This window comes from Athene noctua, chromosome 2 (assembly GCF_965140245.1).
Source record: "Athene noctua chromosome 2, bAthNoc1.hap1.1, whole genome shotgun sequence".
NCBI lineage: Eukaryota > Metazoa > Chordata > Aves > Strigiformes > Strigidae > Athene > Athene noctua.
The window spans coordinates 144876278-144903671 of record NC_134038.1 but is presented as its reverse complement, the minus strand read 5'-3'; the positions used below and the strand labels follow the sequence as shown (position 1 = coordinate 144903671).

General features: G+C 39.2%; 1 protein-coding gene across 2 annotated transcripts in view; it reads right to left on the bottom strand.

Annotated features, from left to right (window-relative positions):
* The window catches only part of LOC141957115 (ubiquitin-conjugating enzyme E2 E2), a 217008-nt gene that overhangs the window by 17188 nt on the left and 172426 nt on the right, over window positions 1-27394 (bottom strand). For both annotated transcript variants that reach the window (XM_074898095.1, XM_074898094.1), the window contains exons 4-5: window positions 21755-21887; window positions 7561-7708 (exon numbers count right to left, since the gene is read on the bottom strand). In XM_074898095.1, the coding sequence (XP_074754196.1) occupies window positions 7561-7708; window positions 21755-21887 (281 nt within the window). The remainder of the gene's footprint in view (window positions 1-7560; window positions 7709-21754; window positions 21888-27394) is intronic.

Sequence of the window (27394 nt, the reverse complement as noted above, 5' to 3'; positions counted from 1 at the left end):
ACACTTGACAATCTACTCAAATATGTTCTGGATTATTACAGAAGGAGTATTTATGATTTTCCTGTCTTCTATATGTCTTGACAAAAATGTTCTAAAAGGAAACAAAATTTCATTACAAACGAGTATAGAATATATTTGGGCACAGGAAAGACCAGGAGTCCCTTTTGATAAAATGAACAAAGCTGTTAAACTGCTAAACGGGAAAGAAAAAAATCAGATTGAATTCTGAAGCAAAGTTTCTGATAGAAGCAAAATGTGCAGATTATGGCTTTAAGGAAAAAAATTACAAGAATGAGGAAAATGAGAAGTGGCTCATCCCTTGAACTTGCTGTCATCCAGAGTTTCTAAATTCACTTCACAACCGGGGGTGAGGGGAAAAGAAGGAATGATAATTGGGAAGTCTAAAAAATTGCAGAAGGAACATCTGAGGTGAACTGGCACTGACAGAAAGCAGCCTCTGCTATGGAGAAGCACCAGATGAGGAGAAACATCATACATGCTTCCTGTTAGATCGAGATGTATAGAAGAACAGAGAGAAAAAAGATACATCCAGTCTGCTGAGTGGTGAGGGGCATGGACCTGTTCTTCATTACCCAGGGCTGGGTAGCTATTTTAGAGTTTGAATATGGAAGCCAAACAGCAGAGCTGTGACCACAAGTCAGCCAAATCCTCACTTGGAGCCAAACGCTCCAGCATGGAACAGATTTTCTTTTTACAGCTATGCTACATTTTCCTTTATTAAGCTGCCTTAGATTTATTTTTAAACTTTTTTTTTTTTTTTTTTTTTTGGACAGGCTAACACTTTCAAATCTCTCAGTAATTCTGAAAATAGATCTTTTTTATTGATTTAGTGGACATCTATTAGTGTATTAAAATGCATGCTGGTGTGGCTAGAGCTTACCAGCTGAAAAACCAGATCTATTTCTGTGGAAGTTATGTGTTGACACATGCTTGCTTTGTAAGTGGCCATGGCAATTTTGGATGTTAATGCCCCTGTACCAGAGACGATCAGCCCAAAGAAGAGTCAGGAGAATGGAGCATGTCAGTGGGCATCATGTTTAAGGCTGGCAGCTAGCTCCAGCTCCCAGTGGGACATGAGTTTTCCTGACAGTGTTCAAGTGAACCTACTTCCCTTTGCCTGGGGTGTGCAGAAGACAATTCCATGGGCAGTGTAGGGGGCAGGAGCTCCTGGCAGCATGGATAGATAGACCTTAACTGGTCTATCTAGATTTACATGTCAATACCTTAGGCAAGTTGGTAGAGATTAAGGAATTGTTACAAACAAGTATTTGTCTGAGGCTTAAATTTCCCAAATGCTAACACGAATTCAAACGTGGAGGCACTCAGAACTTTCTAAACATCAGATCCATCCATGCTGCACTTGCGCCCGTACCCTGGGGCCTCCTGCTAAGCATGCAGGTATGTGCCTGGCTGGAGCAAACTTCAGGGAAGGCTGCTGAAAGTAAACCTGCCCACAGATGGGGCAGTGGCATTGCAGCAGGACACCAGCTTCCCTCCAAAAATGTATACTGCTGGCTGAAAGGGAAATGAGCTGAGAAATTGAGATGGTATGCTAATCCATTTCTTCCCCTTGCATGTTGTCTGATTTAAATCCCCCCACCTACTACTGTTTTGCAAAGGTCCTGGAAACAGACAGGAGCAATTCCAGCAGCTTTGTAGCAGGGCAAACACCTTTCAGGCTTTTAGGGCTTTTATGCTTAATGTTGAAAAGTTACTCTCCAAAGTACTGTTTCAGATCCCATTGAGGATCAAAGATATGCATTAAATTACACTATTGAATCCTTTTCTGCAAAGGATGACAGAACTGGGATTTTTATACTCTCAGCAGTAAGAATACAGAACCTTGCAAACCTTTAGGAAAATAACAAGGAAAAGAAAAAAGAAAAAAAAGAATATAATAATAACTGCATCTGATCTCTAAAGTTTCCTAAATACACTCACCCTCATGCAGGTGCAGGTAAGCGTGTTAATACTTTTTTGGCAGAAAATTCAGGCAAACCACATAGATAACTTGTAATTGCAACAGAAAGACAACAACAGTATGTTATCCAAATTTGCCAGTTATACCTACCCTGTGATGGACACAAAGAAGTTTCTGGGGAAGATAAAGGCAAAACATAGGGATGACTTTCATAAAGAAAGCTTGAAAGCATGTCTCCTGTCCCTTAGTGAGACAAATAAAGATCCCCATAATCTTAGGATAATGTTTGACTTTGTTTATCTGTGTTTAGATAAATGTAAGTCATTAAATTGCACAGCCACGTTACTTAATGTGGGTTAACAAAGTATGAAACAATCTAGTAAATTCATGATTCATGTCAGTACTTGTAAAAAAAAGCACATACACTTCTAACCAAGGTATATTATATTTGAAAACCTCAATATGCATTGCAAAGTTTTTTAACATAAGCAGTCTACTTTTCAGACATGCTGAGCAACTGCACCCCTTATAAAAATTGATGGGGCTCACAACAAAGTAATTTAGCAGTATCTGTACAACTCATTTACTCATTTAAAGTACGAAGTACTTTACTGTGAGGACATGTATGCTTCAATTTCAAACTACATTCACAACAAACTACATGTAACACTGAACAAACTGTCTCATGCTTTCCGATGGGTTTAAAGGATAATAAGAGACAAGCAGCTTTACACTGCTAATATAATATGCCACTGAGGTATCTGAGAGCAGAGTCAGACCAACTAAACTGGCTAGTGCTGACCCAGGTGAAGTAGGTACTGTTGGCAGTTGTTTGTGCATTTCCTTTGCCAGAGGTTAATGCCCTTCCCCTTCCTTTTCCTTTCCCTTTCCCTTTCCCTTTCCCTTTCCCTTTCCCTTTCCCTTTCCCTTTCCCTTTCCCTTTCCCTTTCCCTTTCCCTTTCCCTTTCCCTTTCCCTTTCCCTTTCCCTTTCCTCTTCCCTTTCCCTCCTTTTCCTTTTCTCCATCATTTCACTAAATTGGGTTAGAAAGCAGACAAACAGTGAAAATGACAGGGCTAAGAAAGAAAGTAACCTTCGATGGGGCTGCCAGTGAGACAGCGACATCCAACAGGGAGCAGTAAATATTTCCACCCAGATGATGGTGATGATGAGCGGGTTAGTCTGTCTAGCTATGCCCTGATGAACTCCACACGAGTCAGGCATGTTCAGGAAGGATGACTGCAGTGTGATGCAGGGGCGTGATAGGGCTGTGAGGATGAGCAGGGGAATGGAAACACTCTCTTACGGAAGGAGGCTAATAAACACAGGTCTGGTTTGTGTGCAGCAAAGAAGGACCGGGAGGAAAGAGCATGGTACTTCATTAATACATCGGAAATGAAAAACAGGAAAATGGTCACTTAAGCTATAGAATAAGAGTTGCTTAAAAACACATGGGTATAAAATTCTCCTGAGTCAGTTCAGGCGAGAAATCAGGCAGAGGTTTCTAAAGAGCAAAGCAAGCAAGGCTCTGTAGAGCGTCTCAGCAGTTACTTTGGTTACAGCTGCCACCACAGCCTAACCAGGCACATTTCTGGGAAAGCAATGCTGTGGCTGCTCCCTGTCTCAGGCTGCCCCTCTAATCCTCTGCTGGCACAACCGTGCACACCCCCATCGCAGGAGCTCGCAGCCTGGGATGACCTGATGCATGGGGGAGAGGGCCAGGAGCAGCACCAAAGTGTTTGCTTCAGGAATGTCAGTTGAGGAGTAAAATCCCCACTGACCATGGAACTTGTGTGTGGGGAAAATGGCAAGGAGCTAGAGGTGAAGGATGATCTCAAAAGGGAAGAAGTTAGTGGGAGGGAGATGTAGCAGGCTTTGTTCTGATGTTCTAATCAAGGCTTAGCCACATGTTATTAAGCAGACGTGATTTGATGTTAGACTGTTCAGACATCAGGGATAATCAGGCCAGCCAAGTTCAGACTTTGAACGTGTGAAGAAGGAAGCCACGCAAAGAGAAAAGTCACAGTGGTCTCATTGGTGTTTCAATTTACTTTCTCTGAAGCATTTGCAAATTAAAATTTTCCTGGGGTTTGAGAACCTTTGGCAGGGCTGGGGTGGCAATGACCAGCTGAGAACAGTAAGCATTTTAACCCAGATCAGCATCACCAGCTCTCTAAATAGAAAAATAATTAATTTGTTTTCATAATTCAAGCTCAGTAAAAATACAAAACCTCAGGGGCCATCCACACTTGAAAGCTCCATTGGATTAAGCAGTGTGGGAAATTACACTCCCCAGGCTCCACTTGAATACTTAAAGGTTGACTTTTACTCCAAGTAAGACAGCTTTTAATGACTTGACTTCATACATTTTCAAAGAGGGGAGTGTCCACACATGGAGTTACTCTGGAATAACTATCTACCCACATAGGCAAGCCCTAGCAGCTAGCACTGGAAGAAAATATTTTCAGTGCTCAAGCACAGAGCCTATGAGCACTTACTCACACACTCGTTTTCATGCAGATGAATGTATCTATCAGGTTTCATAGGGTTGCTCATGCACGTGCCAAAATATTTACAGGACTGGGGCCCTGCTTTGTAAAAGATCTGTGTTGTGCCCAGAGTACCAGCTTAAAGAAAAATACGAATCCCTGGACTGAATGCTAGTGTATCCCATCATCTCTCCCATCTCTCTGACACCATTCCAGCTGGCTCTGCTATGCTCCCAGGTAATTCACACAGGTTCACTCATACACAAACCCTACGGCACCCCTTCCCCCCATGAAAAAAAGTCAGCCAGCTGTTACAAAATTCAGACATTTCATTAACACAGTTTAATGGCTGATACTGCCAAGCAAAATAGAGACAATTAATAATAATCAGGACTGAAGGGTCTAAGACGGCTTATGAGTAAAGGATTGTATTAGTTGTTTAAAAAGGACAAACTCGCTCCTGCCTGGAGTGATAGGGAACAAAGGGCAGTGATGTATAACCGGGGAGGAAAGAGACTCTCTCCGTGGCTTTTGTAGATTACTGTGTGAATGACAGGAGCGGCAGGAGCAAATACCTCTTTTCATTTGCTCAGCCTGCTGGAGAAGAATAGCAGCGCTTGCCAATGAAGCTGCAGCTGTGCTCCAGCTCTGTTTAATCACTGTGTATGACTGAGGGTTAATTAGCTGCCATTCTTACCGCTATTTGTTGTTCTAATGAAGATTTGCATAAATGTAAGACTAGGGGGTAACTGATACTTGATTTTTCCCTTCAGAGACGTTGGGGGTGGAAAATTCGCCCATCCCAAGTGTTTATGTTTGTGGGAGATTCAGTGTTGCCTTTCCATTTGACCTGATCTGCTTCTGGCTGATGAATGGTGAACAAAGAGTTCAAAGTTGCTTATCAAATCGAGACCCCTGTTGGGTTTCTGCCTTTAGAGAGGGGCAGACTAGTTAGATGAAGAGAGCACCAAGGGATTAGAAAATTACTCCCAGCTGACAGAGAGGAAAATACATATATGTATGTTTTTCTGTATATATATGTACATATATATATATGTGATCTAGCTCAGTGATATGTATCTCTGATATGTACATCAGTGATCTATCTATCTATCTATCTATCTATCTATCTATCTATCTATCTATATCTGGATGGCATGTTAATGATAAAATGTCATTAAAAAATAATGGGACAGACAGTAGAACCAGAACAAGCTGTAGAATATTAGACAATATGCTGAAATGTTTTTGCAAGCCTTCTGTTCACTAATATTTTTGCAAGCCTTTGCTTCACTAACATTCAAAGTTCACTTTTTAATATAAAAAGTGTCTAACATGAAAGAGGCAATCTCAAAGGAAGGCAAGAATGACTCAGCAGTTTACAGCTACCTATCATCAGCTCCTCATAAGAGGAATTCACAATACAAATTAAGAAATTGCATTAATTCCTTGAAAAACCCTAAGAAAATTTTAACATAAAGCAGTAACAAAATCCAAAACTATTCTGTAATTAAAGAGAACATTTGAAAATGAAACATCCTAAAATTGTTTTATTTACTATGGCAGTGACAATGCTTACAGTTACTAACTGAAAGAAACTGAAGGGAAGAATAAGCTCCTGTTTTTAGTATAACTTGTTGCATATGACAATATATTATGGGTAACTGTCTTCAGTGTTCCTTTTACACATTTGGTCAGCTAAAAGTGATGCTTGACAGCATCTGTAAAATAGTCTAAGGGAAAGAAAAAGAGGGCAGAGGTAGTAAATTTTTAAATTTCAAATCACTACTGGAAAGAGGCCAGTTTTCAAGTTGACTGTGTCTCTCCAAAGAGAGGTGACAAGTGAGCACATGCTTATTGCCAGTTTCTCAATTCCAACACAGTTTTGCAGTGTCTCTAGCTCTACACCTGGTCTCTAAGACATATGAGCAAACATTCATTTGCTTTTCTTTGCACTTCTGCCACCAACCAATCCACCTGACTTCCAACAGGCACCTCTGCATATTTTGGGGTAGGCACTAGCAGAAAATCTTTCAGAGATATAAGCAGAGAGCATCCAGCACACCTGAAATAAACGTGCCTGAAATGGTAACATGGGGCTCCTCTGCTGCTTCAGTTCTTAAGTGGAAGGAACACCACAGGTTTTAATGCTATATACAGTAACAAACCCCCATGAAAATAAAATGTGTCAATTGCATTTTTGCCCAATTTCACCTTATTCTGAGCTTTGAAATAATTCAGTCTTCTGTTACAGCTTTTGACTCAGCTCCTGTTTACACACAAATCTCACATTCTGCCCTTTGCAAAGCAGTTTTTAGCACTTTGGTTGGAGAGGAAAGTTTAAAACCAGGAAATCTAAAAGTTTAAAAACAGGATGGCAAATTAAAAAATATTGAAGTGCACAATAAAAAATAAACCAGCAACAACCCTCACAATGTATAAAGAGATCACTTAATTTTTCTTTGACGATTCTTTAATAATTTCTATATACTACAATTTTTCAAGGCTGCAGTCAGAATCATTCATTGGTAAATAGGGTAAGAGGAAGTGGAAATTACAGATCTAGTGGTCAATGGCAGAAAACAAATGTAAAAGAGCTGAGGGAAGAGGTTAAGTGCTGTGCTAGTTAATAAGAATGACAGCTTGCTTTGAATACTCATACTGGCTGTCCAGGATATTGAATAAACCTCATTTAAATTAATTTTCATTATTTGTAGAGTCTGTGTTAGACATCTATCATTGTCAGTACTATTAATATTCTTTTCAGAGACCATATTATCAGCATATTTAAATGAAAGCTTTCCTTTTCAATATTTATTAACTCATTAATATTCCTTGGTACTAATATCCTGGTTGTAATATCCAAATTAGTGCCTACTACAAGGTATTTTCTACTGGCTAAATTTTTTGAATTAAAAAATTTTTATTCTCAAGTACTAAAAATGCACTTGAGCTCCTGAAATTGTGCTTTCTTTCCATACTATGTCTTAATTTAAATGAATGACATTTAAAGTTTACATTTTTGACTTTTTTTAGTAGGCAGCAGTAAAACAGTGCACTGACCACGTCCTAGTAGCTGACTGAATATGAGCTGTGAATGAACACAAACATGAAAGTTAACTCGTCTTACCCGGGTTGCAGTCTGTGAGGAGGGAGCAGATGGAGAGAAGAACTTTAGAAATGGTTAATGCTGGACTCCAGTTGTCTTTTAAAATGTCCAGGCAGATGACGCCTTGGCTGTTAATATTACAGTGGTAGATTCTTGTCCGAAATGTTACCTAGAAAAGACAGCATGTCAAAGTACAACGGTGTTCAAGCCAATAATTACACAATTATTCAGTAAATTAAAAAATTATACAAACTAACATTCTGCTTTCCTTGAAAGTATGACAGTACACTTCTACTGTCAGTTAACGACTGGGCAATATAGGGATATTCAAAAGAAAATAAAGTCTGTCTCTTCCACTTGTGGCCAGCAGTGGAAGTGGTTTGTGCAAGGTAAGAATGAGACACGTTTCCCAAGCATCCTCTTGCCTTGGTGTCATCAATCTCATTATTTTTGTATGGGGCCCAAAAAAACTATTCCAGCCTCTGATCTGGACAATGTTCATAACTCAGGACCACAGCTACTTCACGCTTTGAAGGGAGGCAGAAGAAGACAGATTCTTCTGCTGTCTTCATCTGTTCATTGTTTGACCCAATAGATTAAGCTGGAAAAAAATGTGGAGCCATCACATCAGTGACTCCTGGAAAAAGTGAAATATCTTTGAGAAAGGATGCTCAAATAAAATTATTTTATTTCCAAATTTTAAGTCACAGTTGATTCGGTAGAATTGCTTACAAGCACCTTTTGGGGGATTTCTTCTGTAGTTGATTTTGAGGATTTCTGTATCTGTTTTATATTGTTTCCCAGGTGATCCTATATGTTACAAACCAAGGAGATCACTTCTTTTAGCCTAGAATGATGTGCTTCTGCTTCGAGTGGAAGATGCAGGCCGTTTATTTTAAAAGAAGTTCAGCTATGAAGGTCCACTTTGTAGTTCAGAATGAAAACTGGGGCTACTGGATAGGAAGGAACAATATAAAAAATCACCTCTGGGGGTCAACAAGGACTAATTTCTCCATCAGTTCTACCAAAATGACAAGACAAACCAGATGGTTTTAATGACATGTTCATAACATCTAAAGTTAAGATGTACAGTTTCAGTGGTCTATCTCATTGGCAATAACCCTGTCAACAGAGGGGCTGATTAGGCAGAAGACAACAGCAGGCAAATTCCCCCAATTTAGGGAAGCTGCTCTTCACTAGACTTGGACTGTGCTAGTAACTGGGAGTGCTTACACCCCTATCCCTGCTCTACCACATAGATAAACCTGCTTTTGGGGACTAATGGAAACTGCTGACAGGCATGCTCCTGTTCAGGTTTTGTTCAGTATCAGAAATCTCAGTGATTTCAGTGGGATTGAGATCAGGCCACATATCAGTAAGCAGAAGAAAGGATACAAGTGAAATAACACAGCACCTGATTTACTTCTATTAAAAAAAATATCCTCTAACACACTGAAAATTTCTGTCCCTTTGGGTTAAATCAAGCAGCTTTGACAAAATAGTGGAAAGAAAAGGTAGCAGATTTCTGGTATTAAAACATTACATTCAACAAGAAATACTTTTGCTCCTAAGTACTTTTCCACATAAATCTGTGAAAATACTTTTGGAGCCTACTGTCATGCACCAGTGAGTTCTGCAACAAAGATCCCAACAAAGCAAGTTCATCAGTTTTTAAACACATCTATGTGTAAAGGTATTGCCAACTAATAGGATAATTTAATGGTTTGCCACTCCATATTCTACATGTTTGGAGGTTCTTTCCTTTTTCTCCCCCTGCAGTTGTGGTTTCACTTACTGCTTTCCAGACTAAGTGCTTCACTTCCGGGACTTTTATGAGAATTTAAAACACTTCTGGCACAATGAGCTCAATTCATCCAAACACTATAGCCAGATGATCTATTTTTTCCCCCCTCATTAGGAGTCCAAACACATTCAGCATTTGGATGGAAGGAAGTCTTCTCCAAGATCAAGAAAATAGTCTTTAGTGATAAAATCAAATGTCCATCTACAAAGGGAAGCTATTTTGAACAAGGAAGGTTACAAATACATGACAGTGGTAAACTACCTTACACAGAGTGCATGTCAAAAGTGTCCACAAAGGGAGCTGGTGTGGAAGAGCATTCTGTGAATTGCAGGTCAGTGGTCATTATGTCCCCAGATAGATTTACTGTTATACTTGAGATATAAGTGAATCAGGGAATGCTTCCTAGCAGGACATCCCATGACTCAGGCAAACAATTTAGTACCTGCTTAATTTTAAGTATTGGATGCTTACTACTCAGTACATTGTTGGAATAAAGTTTTTGCTTAATTCTTTTTCCTGATCAAAGGCGCTTTTCTATGCTTCCATGATGAAAAATTTGAGAAGTTTATTCAGTGGTATCTGAATACACCGAGCAATAAGGCATATATGGTCTCACTGAATGTGGGGGAAACACACTCAATCCATTGCACAAATTAAATTATACCCTCTAAATTATTTATAGACAGGTCAGTCTGAGCTTGTAACATGCTTAAGAGAAGGCCATCAATTTGAGCCTGTATTTTAACGTGTAACTGTTTTGCCATCAGCTGAGAGGACAGGCACATTGCCACATATTCCCCTTCCTCAGTTGTTTTTGAAGCATTAAGACAAGGACACTGGGAATTTGGCAGGGTTCAGAGAGCCACTGAGATGAATGGAGGAAGTATCATGTCTTTCAGAAACTGTTCAACACTCCATTGCCATCTCAGGCTACCTGGTGGATAAATACAGGTGGGGCTACACCTGTTTATAGCTGGAAGGCTATTTTTAGCAAATACTTAGACCTGAAATGTAGCATTTTTTAACTGTGAGCACATCTTAAACCCATGACACTGAGGAAGACACGAACTCATAAGATAAGGCTTGCTGCTTATCACTGACAAACATGTCACCAACTCAACGAACATGCCAGTGCACTTTAAAATGCCTGCTTAAGTACAGAGAGTCATTTTAATGGAAAAAAAAAATCAAAGTTTTCAGAATTTCAAAAGAAGCTGTATTAACTATAGCCTTAATACATTGAGAACTGTGGACTGATGGTGGCAGGCAAGTGTTTTTATCCCAAAGCAGCATAGAGAACAACTGGGATAACATATTGCTTTCCTCATCCAGGAAAAATTGCAGCCTCGGATTGCAGCTAATGTGGAAAATGGTGACATGTAACTTTCTAGATGTTGTGTTTCCCATACCCACATTTTAAAGTTATGCAGGGTCATTTCTATTATGTGTGTAGAGAGAAACCAAGTGATAATAGCATTCCAGGGGAACTACATTTTCTTTACTATGGTCATATTTTTACCTGATGCCACTTAAACAGTGTACTCTAATTCTATTATCCCCTAACAAAAACACCTAAACAATCCCATGCAGGGGCTCTAGGGAGTATGTGGGTGTATAGGAGAAGTCATCCTCAGACAATTGAACGGTAGAGGAGTAATTTATCTTTTTTTTTCAATGCTAAGTGTCCTCTATGGATTTGCTCTCTTTGATTCTGTAGTTTTAAGAGGGTATCTCATTTGTGTTGAATAAAAGCGCAGGTCAGAAAAATGCAAATTATAGGAAATAGTGAAAAATGGGACTATCTTCTGAAAACTACAAGAGTACTATAAACAAGCTTTTGAAACAAAATGATGAGGAATTTATATTCAATCAGTTTTGCATGTAAACAATAGTAAACTCATCTGCTTATCTACTGTTGAATGCCAAACCCTTCTGAATAGTGTAAAACAGAATTAAACAAATAAAAAAACCCCTTATACAGTCTCTGTGAAGAAAATGAGGTTATCTATTCAAAAGGGGGAGAAAAAATGATTAGAGAGATAAGAAGTACATGTAAAGCTATGGCTGGCTGTTCATTGCATAAGTTTTAGGATCGAAAAAAGACTGTTTAGAAAACCTGGGGGAAGTGAATTAAGATGGATTTCATTTGTGTGATTGGAGGCAACTGGTTGTAGGCAAGACAAATCACGCCTGGATCTCAGAGTGATTCTGAATACCAGTTTTCCAGCATGATGTAGTCCTAAAATCACTCACTATCTCTCTTTTGCACTGAATGTTCCTATGTTAGATCTAAACCCAAGCAGTCACATTGGCATCCATGTGTGTGACTTGCATAATGTTCATTGTGAGATTCAGAGACAGGCACCACGGCTCTAAAAGGGTGCAAACACATCTCATGCACTTTCAGACTCCACCGAAATCAGTTGTAATTCTCTTCAAGAACATCAGGAGGAAGAAATGATTCTCCAGTTTTGCATATTAGCATGCAAGGGGTTACAGCATGCACTCAGGAACTGTTCTCTTCAGCCTGTTTGGGTTCAAACCCTCACCTCCTCTTCCTCATTCCTCCCACTGAAGCCTGGTGTCTATGCAGGGAGAGATGAAAGACTCCCAGAGTCAACAGAAGAATAAACAAAACCAACCCCCTTTTGCTCGGCCAATGCTAAGTGCAGGGCTGAGATCCCAGAGCTCTCATTCCCGCAGTTTTGGAAAGTTCCTTTCAAGCTCTTTCATTTCTTACAAGGGTGCAATCCTGCACGCCTGCCTGAGATGAAACTTCTGTCTTCCTCAAATATTCCCCAAGAGTTCTGTTTTAATAAAATAGCAGTGGCACTACCTGAAGTGGAAGAAGTTGTACTGCATACAGAAAAGGTTATATATATATTAAAAAATATGATGCCATTTATGATGATGTTCATGGAGCTCAGGAGGGAGTAAGTAGTTCCCATGTCAGTTTGTCAGACTTTATGAGCAATAGATTTGTCTGCTCGAATAGAGAGGATAATAAAAACTAGATCAGGCCTACAGTCTGTAGTCATATCAGAAAAATACTCTAAGACAACCTAAATGAAAAATATCTATAGCTCTGAGTGACACGATGTTCATGTAATGACCTTTACATTAATTAGCATCCTTAAATTTCTTACAGAGCACACTTGATTCTATCCATACCTACCACTGAGGTGGCCTTTCTAAGACAGGGTCATCTATCTCTGGTTTGTAACTACAGATTTGTAGCATGCATATGAACGAGTTGAGATACTTAATGGATTATCACATAAAGTGCATAATAAATGACTGACCACATGATGCTCACGATTAGAGAGCGTAATTTAAATATACGCCAAGAAATGAACTTCAGCAGTTCTTAAAAAAATTGCTTACACATAATTTTAGTTGGTAAAGAATAGCTATAGTTTATTTTATCAAAGGAAAATATGTCATCTGCATTAGCAGGAAAAATAAAGTGTAATTACTTTTGCCTGACCTACAGCAAAGTCTGATATACAAACTCCTCTGGGTTTCTGTGGCAAAATGCACCATGTGAGACATAGCTAGCCAAAAGTGATAACAATTTAAAAGGGATATAATAGCATCCACATGAGTTAACCTTTAATATTACTGAAAATTAAACAGTATGCAATATGAGTAATTATTCATTATATTCATGGTAATTATGAGGCTGAGTAACTACTCACAGTCTCATTGAACAGACTGTTACAGGGAAAAAAAGATTGAATAAGCACAGCAATACTAAATGTCTACATTATATAAACATACTCATTTTGCACACAGATTTAATAGCAGAAAAATTGAAAAGGGACCTTCATAATCTCTGATGTACCTGAGAGGGCAAGTAAAAAATTATCTTAAACCATAAAAAGTTTTCTGAAAATAAAGGAAGAGCAAGAGAGAATGTGGGAAACGGATTACTGTTCAGGCTAGGGACGTTCAGAATAGAAACAATATTGTAAGATGCAAAGCATCAAAGGCTTTTTCTGACAAAGTCAATATGAATTTTTATAAAATGATTTTCATTTAATCAGCATAATCTTTCTTACTATTAGTAATGCCACATGGAAAGTGAGCAATAAAGTCCTTCCATAGAGTAAAATTTTTTAAGATTTACTGGCCATTTAAGTCCTGCCTTTCCTAGTTCGAAGCATGCAGGCTGTATTGTGTTACGCCCACACCTCTCTGAGTTCACCAAAGTGCTCCTTCATGTTTGCTTTAATGCAATCCAACTCTTCTCACCTAAATGTGAGTAAGCCTAGCACATAGCAACATTTTTATTTTACATGAAAAAATCATATATCACCATGTGACAGCCAGTACCTGGCATTTGACTGTTCTTCCTAATTTTGCTATGCTTCTGTGAGTACGGATGGTAAGTAACTCATGGGTGTGCTCAGGGAGTTGAGGCAGAGGCAGGCATGGGGCTCTGGGCACAGGGCTGCCGGTTGGTGGGCTGTGTGGGCAGGCTGCAGTAGGCACTTCAAGTCCTAAATTTTATTCTTAAGAAACCTGTTTTGGGTTGGTTTTTTTTTTTTTTTTGGTCCAATTTTAATAGCCCTTGGATATTTAGGTGCTCCCTACATGAGAAGTTCTAGCCAGACTGACCTCAAAACTGTAGTTTTCTGTCCTAATCAGTTCATCTGCTCTTACTCTGTAGTAATAACGTACACAAAATTCTTTCTCTGACATCTGTATATGTATCTGTGTAAAAGAGGACAAGAAAGAACATTGCTATATGATGTATTTTTAGATCACGTGGATTTTATGCAGTAGTTAAATGTGTATGGTATGGCAGAATTATGTAGCTTCTGAAACATCCAATAGATATCACGAGTCCTCTTTTGAAAATATATTTGACTGGCAGTATGCAAACCACTGCTGTGAGGCAGAAGATTCCCCATAAGATGCCTCTACAGGCCCTTTTGAGGAGCTTTGTGTACTGGGTATTTATAGGAAACGGACAGAAATGATGAACCACCTAAGTTTTGGAGAGCGAAAACAGGAGGATTTTAGTTGGATAGGGACATTTTCATCGAGACTAAATAAATCAGTACAACTACTGATATAAATTAGTATATTAAAAACAGAGGGAAAAATAAGGCTATTCATTAGAAGAAATGGCAATTCAATTTGGCAGTTACTAGAAGAATTATCAGATAACTGAATTAAAAGGAAATCTCAGAGATTTACATGGTATTGTTCCTATCAAGTTACTTTTGCATGTATTTGCAATAAAATGTAGTTACTGATACTTTCCTCAGCCTGACATACATCCGCTTGCATCTCTGTCCTCCACTTTATGTCTCTGTGATTCTGTCATTTGGAGAGACATTAAAGTTTCTTAAGGAGCCACCTGGGTTTGACCTATCCTGAGCCTTGCACCGCTGCACGCTGCCCTGTAGGCTCAGCATTACCTGAAGACATGGGACCTATGGAACAAATGGAGTTTCACTGCAGGTGGTGCAAGCGTGGGAACCACATGCTGCAGTTTGTGTGCCTGGGAAGAGCCACTCCGAGAAGAGCAGGACTCGGGCTGATACTCCTAGCTCTGATGACGGTCTGCTGGTGGTAGGCTGTCCGTGTCTCCCTCTCAAAGACTCCTATGAATCTGATTTCTGCCTGCAGCCACCCAAAGTCTTCGCTTGCTGGGAAAGCCTGCCAACTCCATTTATTGTCATGGATGAAGGATCCACAAGCTGCTCTCAGCAAGATGTAAACAGCAAGGCCATGCAAAGCACAGCGAATGGGCCAGAGGAGGCAGTGGTGTGGGATTGTGCCAGATGAGGGATCACTAGATGATCAAGAGGAGGATGGAGAGGGCAGGAGGCAGCTGAGAAAAGCTGTGAGCAGCACAGCACAGCACCGAGAGCTAATGTGATGTAACAGAGCCTATGAGAGAAGTATGATGAGGCAAATGAATGTAAGGGCTAACAGTGACAGGCAACCATCACATTCAAAGGCTGGTCATACGATGGCAGTATCGGAGAGGAGGGCTGACAAGAGAAGGTCGATTGGAGCCCTGCCTGCACCAGGGTTGCAGAGATGGTAAACAGCAATGATCAGATAGACTGGGCTTAAGCTTATTCCATGTTTAAGAGCTTCAAATGTAAACTGTGTTAGTAGTGATATATGCAAGTTAAAGTCTGCCTTGTAAGGTTCATTTTAACAATTTAGGTTAGCAATACCAAGGAATGCTTATTTTTTCTCATCTACCCTTGTAAACACCGTTTTTCTATTACATGCAGCTAAAAGTGTTCTTAGCAGCCCATCACATACAAAATGTATGAAAAATTTAAGTAGAAGCCAAGAATAAAAAGAGCTGCCCCTTGTATGAGGCTGAATTTATGAAATAGTAGAAAGTTTGTACCACAGGAGACAGATACCACATAATCATATTTAGTGCATAGAGATTAGCATTATATGACAATTACATACAAAAAATTGAAGAGATGCTTAATATTGCCATTAAGACCAGATTCTAGAGACACTTTGCATTATATTTACAAAGGAAAAAGACTCTCCTTGCAGTCAAGCAGCTGATTTAAAACAGCTAAGCTTTCAAATGCTGAGAACAATTTTTCAGTCAATAGACATATGAGATTTACAAGGAGGAAATAGAGTTTTCTGTTATTTTAATTTTGATTTAGAGGTGATTTAGCATATTGCAGCTTTCAAGTCCTGTGAACCATTTTTCAGTCAGCTGAGATTAAAGTCCCTAGCAAGATTAATTGTAGAGTTGGGATTAAGAGATTTTATAAATCACTCAAATTCAAAAATAAAGCTAGCAGAGTACTAGGATAATGACAGATATATCCATATTGTATCAGCTACAGCTAAATTGAATTGACACTGTAATAGACTGAACACAGTCAAATATGAGAGTAGAAGTTATTAATAAAGATTATTCTTGATGAAAATGCAGACACCACTGCAGTGACAATTCCTGGGGGGAGAGTTCTCTTGAAGAGCATTCATTTTTCTACAAACACCTGTATGAAAGACCCTGGTATGGCTTCCTGATTTGCTAAGGCTTCCTGCTCCAGAGGGACAGTATGCAGGGTAATGAAATTACCATCCTGCCTTCAATAACTATAGTGTACATAAAGATGCAGTGTTAATTTGTCATGATGGCTAAACTTTAGATGATCTTGGGTCAAAAAAGTTTGCATGCTTGGGGAATTCACTGATTTCTTATGTGGACTGAGGACAGAAATCGAGCTGAAATACTTTCTCTCACATTAGGCTGGCGGAAAGATGCGATACCTCCCATTCATATCAGCATATATAGAGATACACATGCATACATCCACAGATACATCCTCCTCTCAAGAGACATCGATCTATGTGTAGCTATATATCCAATTCCATACCCCAAAGAAAGAGACAGAGCAAGACAGAGAGCTTTCCTTTGTTAAAGCCAAGGGGCAAACTGTCTGAATCCATTAGGGATGAAAGGAAGATAGTTAGCAGGAAAAAGAAATCTCAAAGGTATTTCTAAAAAACGTTGAGTGGTCATTAAGGCACTGGAAAATGTAGTGTTATTTCCTTGGCAGGCCATCTAAATATTTTTATTCATTGTTTTAAGTGGCTGCTCTGAACAGGGCACAGATTCTCTCTTCTTTAGCCCACTGCACTACAAGGGAGATGCTGTATGTTGGGGCTGAAGTGAAACCTCACCTTGTGACCAAGACCGAAGCCTCATTAGTATCTGGCCTTTAGCAGAAAGTGAGATCATGTCCACACTATGCTTTGCTTTGTCTGTTCCATACCTTCCTCCTGCCTGGCATCTCACAAAACCAACGTGACGCTTGGGATGCAGCTGCAAAGGGAATGGCGATTCTGCAGGCTGCCCGCTTTCTTGCTGACTCAGCCAACTGGGTGCTCGGCTAATTTCCGCAATGCTACAGAAGCTTCCTCACAGTGGAGGCGAAGAAACATTTTTAATTGATTAGAGCCTCCCAGAAAGCCAAGGCTAATTTGTCAGTTCTCAGATGAGCTGTTCTAAAAATTGTGTTCTCTGGTTGTAGAGATAAATTGGAGTTAGGCTGGGATGGCCTTCCATTGCTCCTATTCAGGCTGTATCAGTCACACACAGACAAACTTTTTTTGGGAAGAACAACTCCCTCCTCATCATGAGTGTGCTGCAGTTGTGAGTGAAGCCAAATGCCATTGATTTAAAAGGAAAGCAGAGCTGAAAGGGTCAGTGACCTCTGGCTTGGAAAATCTGGAGTCCTGTTTCAAGGCATGAGACAAAGCTGAAAGACTGAAATAGACTGACTTCAAAGGGGAAAAAAAAGAATATTGTGAATATACCACATGTTATATTCTATTTTGGTGAAGAATAATTTAATTTGATATTGTGCTTATGGCTTAACTTTAGAGAGACACTGACAGGTAAGGACTGACAATAAGAAAATGCTGGACCAGTAGGGGAAAGAGTGGTTGGTGCAGATGGGAAGGGAAACCTGATGGCAGTGATGCTTGCCTGTACAAATTTAGGAACATGAGCTGGACCACACAGTATAATTAGAGGATGTAAAGAATAGAGATAAAACTTTAAAATTTTAAGAGGATGTGTTGTTGAAAGCTACAAAGGTGTAAAACCCAAAGAAATACATAAAAATGAAAGTTTTGGATAGGTACTTTTTCTTTGTTTAAACAAAACCTGAATAAATGAGTGATTCATTTTCTTTTATGTGATAAAGACAGGATGGGAAAGCAGGTTAACTATCTAGAAGAAGAAATGAAAATTACTTGACACATTTGTTAAAAACCCACCAAAATATAGGTCAAACATCTTTTCTTCATGTGCAGATATGCTCTCAGATGTTTAATTTTATTTTAATTAATGTTTTCCAATATGCAACAGGGTGGCCAATGATCTAGGCATCAACAGTGTTTACAGAAGATCTCTGGATCCTTTAGAAAATACTGAGAGCTTTGTATAATACATACAAAGCAATGGTTACATCAAAACCTGATTTTAATTATAATAATAAAAGACATTTATCTAGAGTTCACTTTCAATATATTTTTCTTATTTTAAAAATTATTTTACCCTTTCCAACACCCACGTGCAACATACACACAGATGATAACAGAGTGCACAATATCTGAGAATAGATAAGGAAAAGCAATTGTGGAAATCTTTCTTCAGATTTTAATACACTTTGGATTAGGCTTGTTAACAGTAACTATGTTACGTGACATAGGCATTTGCCTTTGGAACCCCAGACTGGGTCAAGTAACTGCATCTGGGAAATATAGTTTCTGTTTCTTCCCAGGTCTTTTGTGGTCACATTTTTGGAAGATCAATTTTGACAGTACCCATTTAAATATTTCCTTACTTCATAGTAAGAGATGGATGAAAATGGCCCACAGAAATCTCAGGAGTAATGTATGAATTCAATCATGGTGAGAAATGTGAATTAGACCCTTTCTGCTATGTACTTACAGGGAGGCAATCTTGCCAACACTCAAGAATACATTTTATGTCTTTCTCAGTACATTCCACAGTCTTGTACTTTATCTCTAAATTTTTTAAGATGATAGAGCCATAAGGAGTGGGACTATAGTTAGAAAAAAAAAATCAAAGATGACCCATTCCCATAACCCTAGGACCCATAATTTTGAGAACAGCATCAAGTATCACAAATCTTGTGCTGAAGTAGAAGAGATGTCAACACCCAGTGACACAGATAGCACTGTACCATGAGGCCTATGTTACGTCCCACTACCTTTTTTTTGCTAGAAATAAGCATGTGGAGAACATATCTAACCACCATTCCCAGCAACACTGACTGGCAGCAGCTACCTTATGACAAGCAGTCATCTTCCCACACTGCTTTCCCGAGGGATTTCCCGAACTATTTTACTTATGAATCAGTTTCATAGGGTCTGGAAAATAGGAGTAATGAAACAGCAACAGTTTGAGAGATCATACAGGTAGGACTGAAAATAGGGGTCATTTACAACTGTGACTGAAGTGAACACAATAAGAATCCATATGTACAAAATATGTGAGTGACACAGTCAGTTATATTTGACATTAATCCCCCGTGCACATGTACTTATTACTTTCTTACAAATAATAATTTCTCTCATGATAAATACCGCCCTTTTAGTAATACAATACAGCATCATCAACTCTCTCATCCTTTATCAAGCAGTACATTTTTAATATGATTTATATGCACACATTTCTTACAATGACAACTGGCATCAAGATAAAGGCAGACAAAAAAAAATCTATTACAAAGCAGGACAAGAAGCCCCTGTTTGTGTGATAGATTAATAATAAGCAATGCACAGCTGCTTACTCATGTCTCAAAATAATACAGTTGCCAAACACAACCGAGTGTGGATTGAAAAAGTCTTTTACCTTTTGGTGAAACAGCAAACTAGACCTTCACCTTCTATTGTATAAGGATGCCTATTGCATACATTGCCTCAAGACTCAACATATTCAACAGAGAGAATGACAAAAGATCTCTCTCTGCCATGTCTTTCAGATATAGTTCTTTACATACTAAGTTTGGATCTCTGAGAGCTCTATTTCATACTCAATAAATCCATTTAGTGGATATGCCAATATCCCCTAAATAATATAGTTTTAATTTGTTGGGGGACTGAATGTAACACTTGCATTACAGCTACTACAAACAGACTAAGCCCAGCAAAGAAGCAAACGAAAGGGGCCTGTTAAGATGGAAGTCTGGACTGTTCTGGGCTGGGAGAAAGTCAGGAAAACCAGGGCATTGCTCCAGCTCAGTATGCCCAAAGCTTTAACTAACTGAAGGAGAAGTTACAAAGTTTCAAATTCTTTCTTCACTGTGTAATCACAGTTACCTAAATCAGAAAACGAGCAGTCAGCAAGGTGTACAAGCACTGCAAGACTTCTCAGTAACCCCAAAGCTTCCCTGAACTGGAGTACTAAAAGTGGGACACAAAGTTAAGACCATCTCTAATACTGTTATACGGATCCATCTGTAGGTCACTGGCTGGGAAAGTCCAATTTACAGAATGGCAAGTACTTTGAATTCACATCTCTCATTCTTTTCTAAAACTTTTCCTGATAATATCAATGTTAATTACTATAAACATTACTACTGTGGCATTAAAATTCTGTTTATAAACACCTCTCTTTCAATAGTGTACTCATGGTAATCAAATAGAAATCAAGTACTCTCTCTTCTAATGCTATACCATTCTATTACAGAGCAATCTGGTATACCAACCCTTTTATAAGAGTCAGAAAGAAGGTAAATATTTTTGCTCTGATAGCTCCTCCCAGGGAGCTGCTCTAGACCCTCACTCTCCACACTGGCAAAGTGAACAATTGACTTCTTTTTAGTATGTTTCATAAAAGACAGACCCATTGATTTACTTGATGCTATTAACAGCCCTGGGAGGTAAATTTTCCCAGTTTCTGTTCCTGTTATTGAACGTGGGTGTTAAGAATTGCACTCAGTCTTCCAGATAAGGTCTTGCAAGTGTCTTGTACATGACATTGGCAATTCCTTATCTCTACAGGCAATGCCCCAGGATGCATCTTGGGAGTGTATTTGCCTATTTTATAGATGCATCAGATGAGTAGTTTGTAATAATCCTGTGATCACCCAATAAAGCCTAGTTTTGACACCCGCCCTCAGCAATTATTACTACTCATTATCAATGACATTCTATACTACCTCATTTCATCCCATTTCTGTTTTTCCTGTCTTCATAATCACTAGATTTTTCCTGCTTGACATTCGAAGCCTACTCAATCATGATAATGACCGGCCATGTTTATGTTATTGGTACAGTTCTACATTTGTGGTTAGGGTCATTATTGACAGCATTAGAAAATGAATCCATCAGGAATTCTGTAAATCTCTTTTACTCCAGTTTCTTGCCTTTGCTACAGTATTTCCACATTCTTCCAAAAAACTAATGTAAAGCATTTACTTATAACTTCATGAACAACAGTGTATTTTGCACCTGCAGAAGTAATTTATATGGGGTACTGCGAAAGGTGTGTATTTTTGTCAGACTGCCACAGACCCCCAGTGAATGATACAGGTCAACAGGAAAGATTAAGTATCTTCAGCTGCTTATAAAGGGTGTGCCTCCAATATAAATGCTTTCATATTAGAATCAAATCCAAATCAAACAAATAACTGCTGGAAATTATGCAACCGTTTGCTAAATAAATCCATATCCATCTAGCTATACCAGCAACATGCAGACAGATTTTAGCCAGTTATTTCAATTCTTTTCATCAAAACACTGTTTAAATATTCATTATTTCCTTGAAAGTTTTATGTTTCACCCTACAATGATATACCAACATACACATAAAAAAATATCACAAGGAGAGGACTCCTATCAGACTTTCAATATCCTCCTACTAACCTTAGGTGGTTTAAAAGGATAATCCGGTGAAAAGGTAATGTCAAGGAAGAAAACTCCACCTTCATATACAGACCCTGGAGGCCCCAGTATAGTTGACCTCCATTCATAAATGTTGTCTCCTTTGGGTCCAGCACTAAAATAGAAAACAAAAATATAACATAATAACCACATACAATCAAGAATATACTGCATCAGTTATACTCTACTAGAAGTATCACTGGTTTTGCAGTAACACTACAAGTTAAAATTATGTATCACATTCATTAAGTTAGTCCTGGATAAAACATGTAACTGATGTCCTAAGCTCTGTCAGTGAAGTGATATATACAGCCAGGAAGAAGTATTAAAATCACGTTATAAATTATTCCATTAGGGACAGAAAAATTCCTGACTCTCTTATCTCAAATATTCTAGTGCACAGATGTGAAGTATTTACAGTGCAGGGATACAGAGTTTTTGCTGAGATTTCTTGTCACTGTCTTGCCTCACAAGCCATCCTATTTTCACCTACCTCCTCATTCACCTACCTCCTCAGTCAACAGCAGTGTAATTACACACATTATTATACAGCACAGACTGTACTAAAGACTGAGCAGGGTACAAACTGCATTTTCTAAGTTCCTAACCTAAGGACTCTAGTCACTAGGTACAGAAGGCTGCTTTACTCCGCAAACATTACCCTATCTTAAAAATACTATAAGCAGAAAGCGGGTTAAACTGTTGGATTATGTTAATTCAACGTCCTCATTTAGAAACACAGTACTGAAACAATATTGAAAATGTACAAAATACAATCCTGTATGCGAAACAAGAAATCCATACAGTCAATTCTTGACAAAATCAGATTAAAAACTGATAGAAACTCTTGGACATGACTCTTCCAAAAGCCAACACAGCCCCCTTTCATACAACATAACGCTTGTCTATAGAAATACATATTTTACTCAGGGTAGCCTCTTAAGAAATATGGTGAATTCTTTTCAGTTCACAGCCTGCTGATACCAGTCACGGATACAGGACCTGAATTTTAATTAGGATTAATTGGGATGGTGACTTCTATATATCTGATTAATATTTTTCAGAGAAAGGCAGTGCTGGTAGATATTTCAAGTAAGTAACATGGTATTGTCTTAAGGCATTTCTTATGAAACAATTTTTGTTATGTTTGCAATACAGATTTCCACAGCATGCAGGGGTTTGTGAAATAACCCTGTGTGTAGAACAGATGAAAGCTCCTGGCTATGCTCCATGCCTCACAATGTACCCAAGCCATACAATTATTATACGACATCATGTCATGTTCACTGCTCAACTATTCATTTTGTTCACTGAAAGTTAATAAAACCCTCTTTCACCTGAAATTCCTTGGGCTCCCTTCACTAAAACTTTTGACTGCATGATTCCCTGCATACAACTGCGTGACTTAGTACTGCACAGTGTACTTCATTAGTCATGGTACCTACATCAATTTTCTGTAATAGCTGTTAATGTTTCTTGGCTTTCTAAACTACGTGCTTTCTTAACAGAAATGGGTTACAGAGACTATAACATTATGGAACATTCATTTTCTATCAGCCATAGTAACAAAACTAGCAATTGTTTTAAAGATAAAATCTGGCTTTTTAAGTGTCACAATAGCAGAAGTGTTGCCATCCATATTTCACAGTGTCTACAATACATCAGGTTGCTAGCTGCCAAACAAATTTAATTTACCCAGTTCTCAGTTTGCATTAACCTTTGAATAATAAAGCACAGCTGAGACTGCTGTAAGAAACAAACCAGAGAATGAATAATTAAAAACATCTCCACTGCCTTTAGAAAGACCAATCCCGAGTCAACAGGGAAGGTTTAATTGTGACTGAACTAGGCATTAAGGGGCTAATTGAACTCTTTATAAGCCCAAACGAATGTGGTCCTACATCAGTGCTATGGTATACAAGGTTCACAGAAAGTAAAACCCTTAAAAAAAAATAATCAGGCAATTAGTTCAAATAGAAAAGGCAAGAAGCAGGAACAGTCTAAACCTTACATGAAAAAAAGCCCATATTATGTGAAGGAAATCCTTTCCGATTTTCTGCAGAAAAACATTCTAATACTTGGAGAAGCAATGACTCAGTTGATGCCAGTAGGTTAAAACGGAAGTGATATATATGTCGATCCCAGAGAAATGGTTGGAAACAGCAGGTAACAAAAGCAAGTCCTGTCTTTTTTAGACCTTATTTAACCAGGAAGAGATGGTTGGGCCCTTTTTGGGTTCGAGCAAGGCCCACTTTTTTGATCAGAACTCTCTCTGATAGTGGCATTTTCATAACTTCTATTATTTTTATTTGTTTTGCCTATTTATTTAATTGCATTAACATTTGAAATGAGCAGTCACTAATTAGAATGGTTGGAAAATGCTCCATCTGCCAGTTGAACTGTTTCGGCACGTCCAGCTACAAGCCCAGCCTGATCACATTCTGAGGATGCTGATTAACATTAATTGAAGGTTTTCTTTGCAAATGAGAGATGAAGCTTTATTAAGTATTATTATTAATTTGAAGAATAGCTTGAATTATATGGAGTGTGGGAAGACTGCTGTTATCGACATTGCCTGTTAGAGTGCTTGCTGGCAGCAAGGCTGTTCAGCTGATCCACGTGCACACGCAACAGCTGGTATTAAGGGCAACAGCATGCAGAAGCATAATGTTTTTTCACTTGCACATTAATAATACAAAAAGTTTGACAGGTGTATTATCTTTGTTTTTCTTCTTTCCTAATTGTCAAGCCTTTTATTTATCCACATTATTGGCAAGCAGAATGACGACTCATCAGGCTTCACCAGAGAAAATTCCCATATGTGCAAGACCTCAGCCAGAGCCTTATTCTATAAGGTTTATAATGCAAGAGGATTTAATTGCCCTTCTCTCTACATGGATATCTGCCCGGCACACTGAAGCCCAAATGTTTTACATTCAGTATGATTTATATCGCAGCTCTATTAATGTTACTGGCAACGAAACCACAGATCTCAAAGAAAGCAAACCAAACATCTCAGTGCCTGAAGTTGTTATCTTTGGAAGGACAGATTCAGATGTGCACCCGCTTGGCAAAGGGCAGACTAAATCTGTCTTGAACTCAACTGACCCAGGGCCAGAGCATATGCATGCTGCCTGCTACTAACCCTCTGCTAAATCAGTCAGCTTCAGAGGATAAGTAACAGTGGCTGTGGCAGCTCCAGGTGGAAGTGACTGAACTATAAGAATAAGGTGGTTAGAAGAATGGCAGGTCTGCTGCCTCCCAGTTTGAGCCCTGACACTGAAACCCTAGCAACTCCGCAGGGTGAGGCAATCAAGGAGCCCAGCGAGAAGGACACAGCTTGACTCTGGAGCTGGGGCTCCCCATGTTTCCAGCGTCATCTCCCAGGTGCAATTTGTAACACAGGACTGAGGAGGTGCAGCTGAGCATAAAGGCCCTGGAGACTTGAAGTTATCAATGGCTTGTCAAGAGCTAGCTCTCTGCTGTCATTATGCCCCTATAGCTGATGAGACACTGCACAGAATATTGCCTGGTTTACCTGCTGGGGAGGCAGGCTGTGCTCACTGGAAGAGCTGGGGTGGATGGACATGGAGTCAACCTTCTTCCTCTTCCAGAATGACATCAATATGAGTGTATGAAGTTCAGGACAAAGAAGCCAAGACATGTAAAGTGGTCTCCTTTGTATTTCACTCTCCTTTGCCTCTCCTTACATATTTTAGTTCTGCCACTGCTTCCCACATACATACTTGCAAGTGAAATAAATGCACATCAGGTACAGTTAGTAGAAGAATACTTTAAATGCTACTATAACTGAATTCATTTTGCTTCAAATATGCTTAATGCACTGAGTATTTTCTATTCCCTTGACATGTTTTAGGCAGGCAGTCACTTGAAAGTAGTGCTGCTAAAAACTGCCTGTCCAGTACAACCCATTATAAACACTAAGCTTTCACTGTATTTAGAATAACCTGAAATATTAAATTTAAAATGATGTATTAGGAGAGTTGTATGAAAACAACAGCATCTGTGAGACATACTAGATAAAAACCTACCTGCAGGAGTTATGAAAAGACATTGGATTTTTAGTTTTATCAGAGCTGTGATTTTTAAACAGATTTACTCAATTTCCAGAGAATAACCCAAAAAAGTAAAAATACAACAGTATCCCACATTTATCAAGTAGTCGTATGGCATAAATTAATCAAAATAATATGACTATTTTCTAAGCTAACTTATGTTTCTTGATGAGGGTTCCCCTGCTTCTCCAGCACCTATAATTGGAGGTAGCATAACCTTATACCATAGAAAGTGAGGACTAGTTCAATGTCTTCCCTTCCATTCCTGGTCTCTGAATCCTGCTGGTATTCACATTTAGAGTGTACCTGTGCTCTTTAACACAAGGGAAAGAAAAGCCTATAGCACAAAACAAAGAAGTAAGAAAAGGGATTGCAACTTAAATTGCCTTCTAGTTGCGACATGCTAATGGTGTGTGGGGGGAAGCGATCAGGCCAAATAAAACAGGAAAGCGAGATGGCTGGGAAGCCTTCCCATTCCTCAGGACTCTGAAAGAAATTGAAAGATTCTTCTGGCCTGGGTGAGTTTAAACTCATTTTTATCCTCATCCTCTACAGCAGGTCAGAATAAATCAGGACCAGGATATTATACTACCTTTGTCCATGAACTGACTTTCCATGGCATTGTCTACGGCAACTCATTCTGATTACTGCACTATCTAATCTGAATTGCCTTAGCACACAGAAACACACATCAGAACTGGGGTACTCCTGCACTAGGTGCAGTCCCTGAAGGATGCAGACCCTCTCAACTATCTTCAGTGGTATGTGACAGCAGAAAGAAGAGGGATACACTCAAGCCTCTTCCACTTCCTTTCATTACACAGAGCCTTGACTTTACTATTTAAGAGATTTCCCTGCGAGGTGAGAAGCTCACCACAGAATTATCTCAATTTATAACACATATAGCACACTTTCTTCCAATCTTGTTTCTTGCACATCTAACAGTTATGCTGGAGCAGATGCTGCTCTAGCTGCCCTCTATGAATGCTTCTGGGAAGCCAGTTGCCCAGAGGGCAAAGTGGATACAAAAGTATTGGAAGATTGGCAAAATAATTTAAGAGCACAGCTGGTGAGGGAGAAGGATGGATATGACAAAACAGAGGATTGCAGATTCAGTTTTCAGTGAGATACATCTCTTGAGAAGCTCATACGAAGTCTCATAAAATAAACCCAGTATGTACCTCTGCTCTCTTTTTGGAATATGGTACCAAAACTGAAACCGTTCCTTAGTGAAAGCATTGTTTTGGTCTGTACCACAGATCAGAGCTGTCCCTGTGCTTGGGGACAGACACGAGACCAGCGGTGGGGATAATCTCAGTCTGGAGGGTCAGCAGGAGCTATGCCCCATTCAGCAAAATGCAAAGATAGTGCCACTGAGGAGCATTGGCATCACGGCCCGGTGAGCGACTGTAGTCCTCAGCCCTCCGTCCCACTGCTGTGCGGCTGTGGCTCTGGAATGGATACAGATAATGCCAGCAGAAAGGGGCATCTGTTGAATTTCTTCTGCTCTTCTCCCAGTTCTCCCTACTCTCTGTTCTGGAAGCCC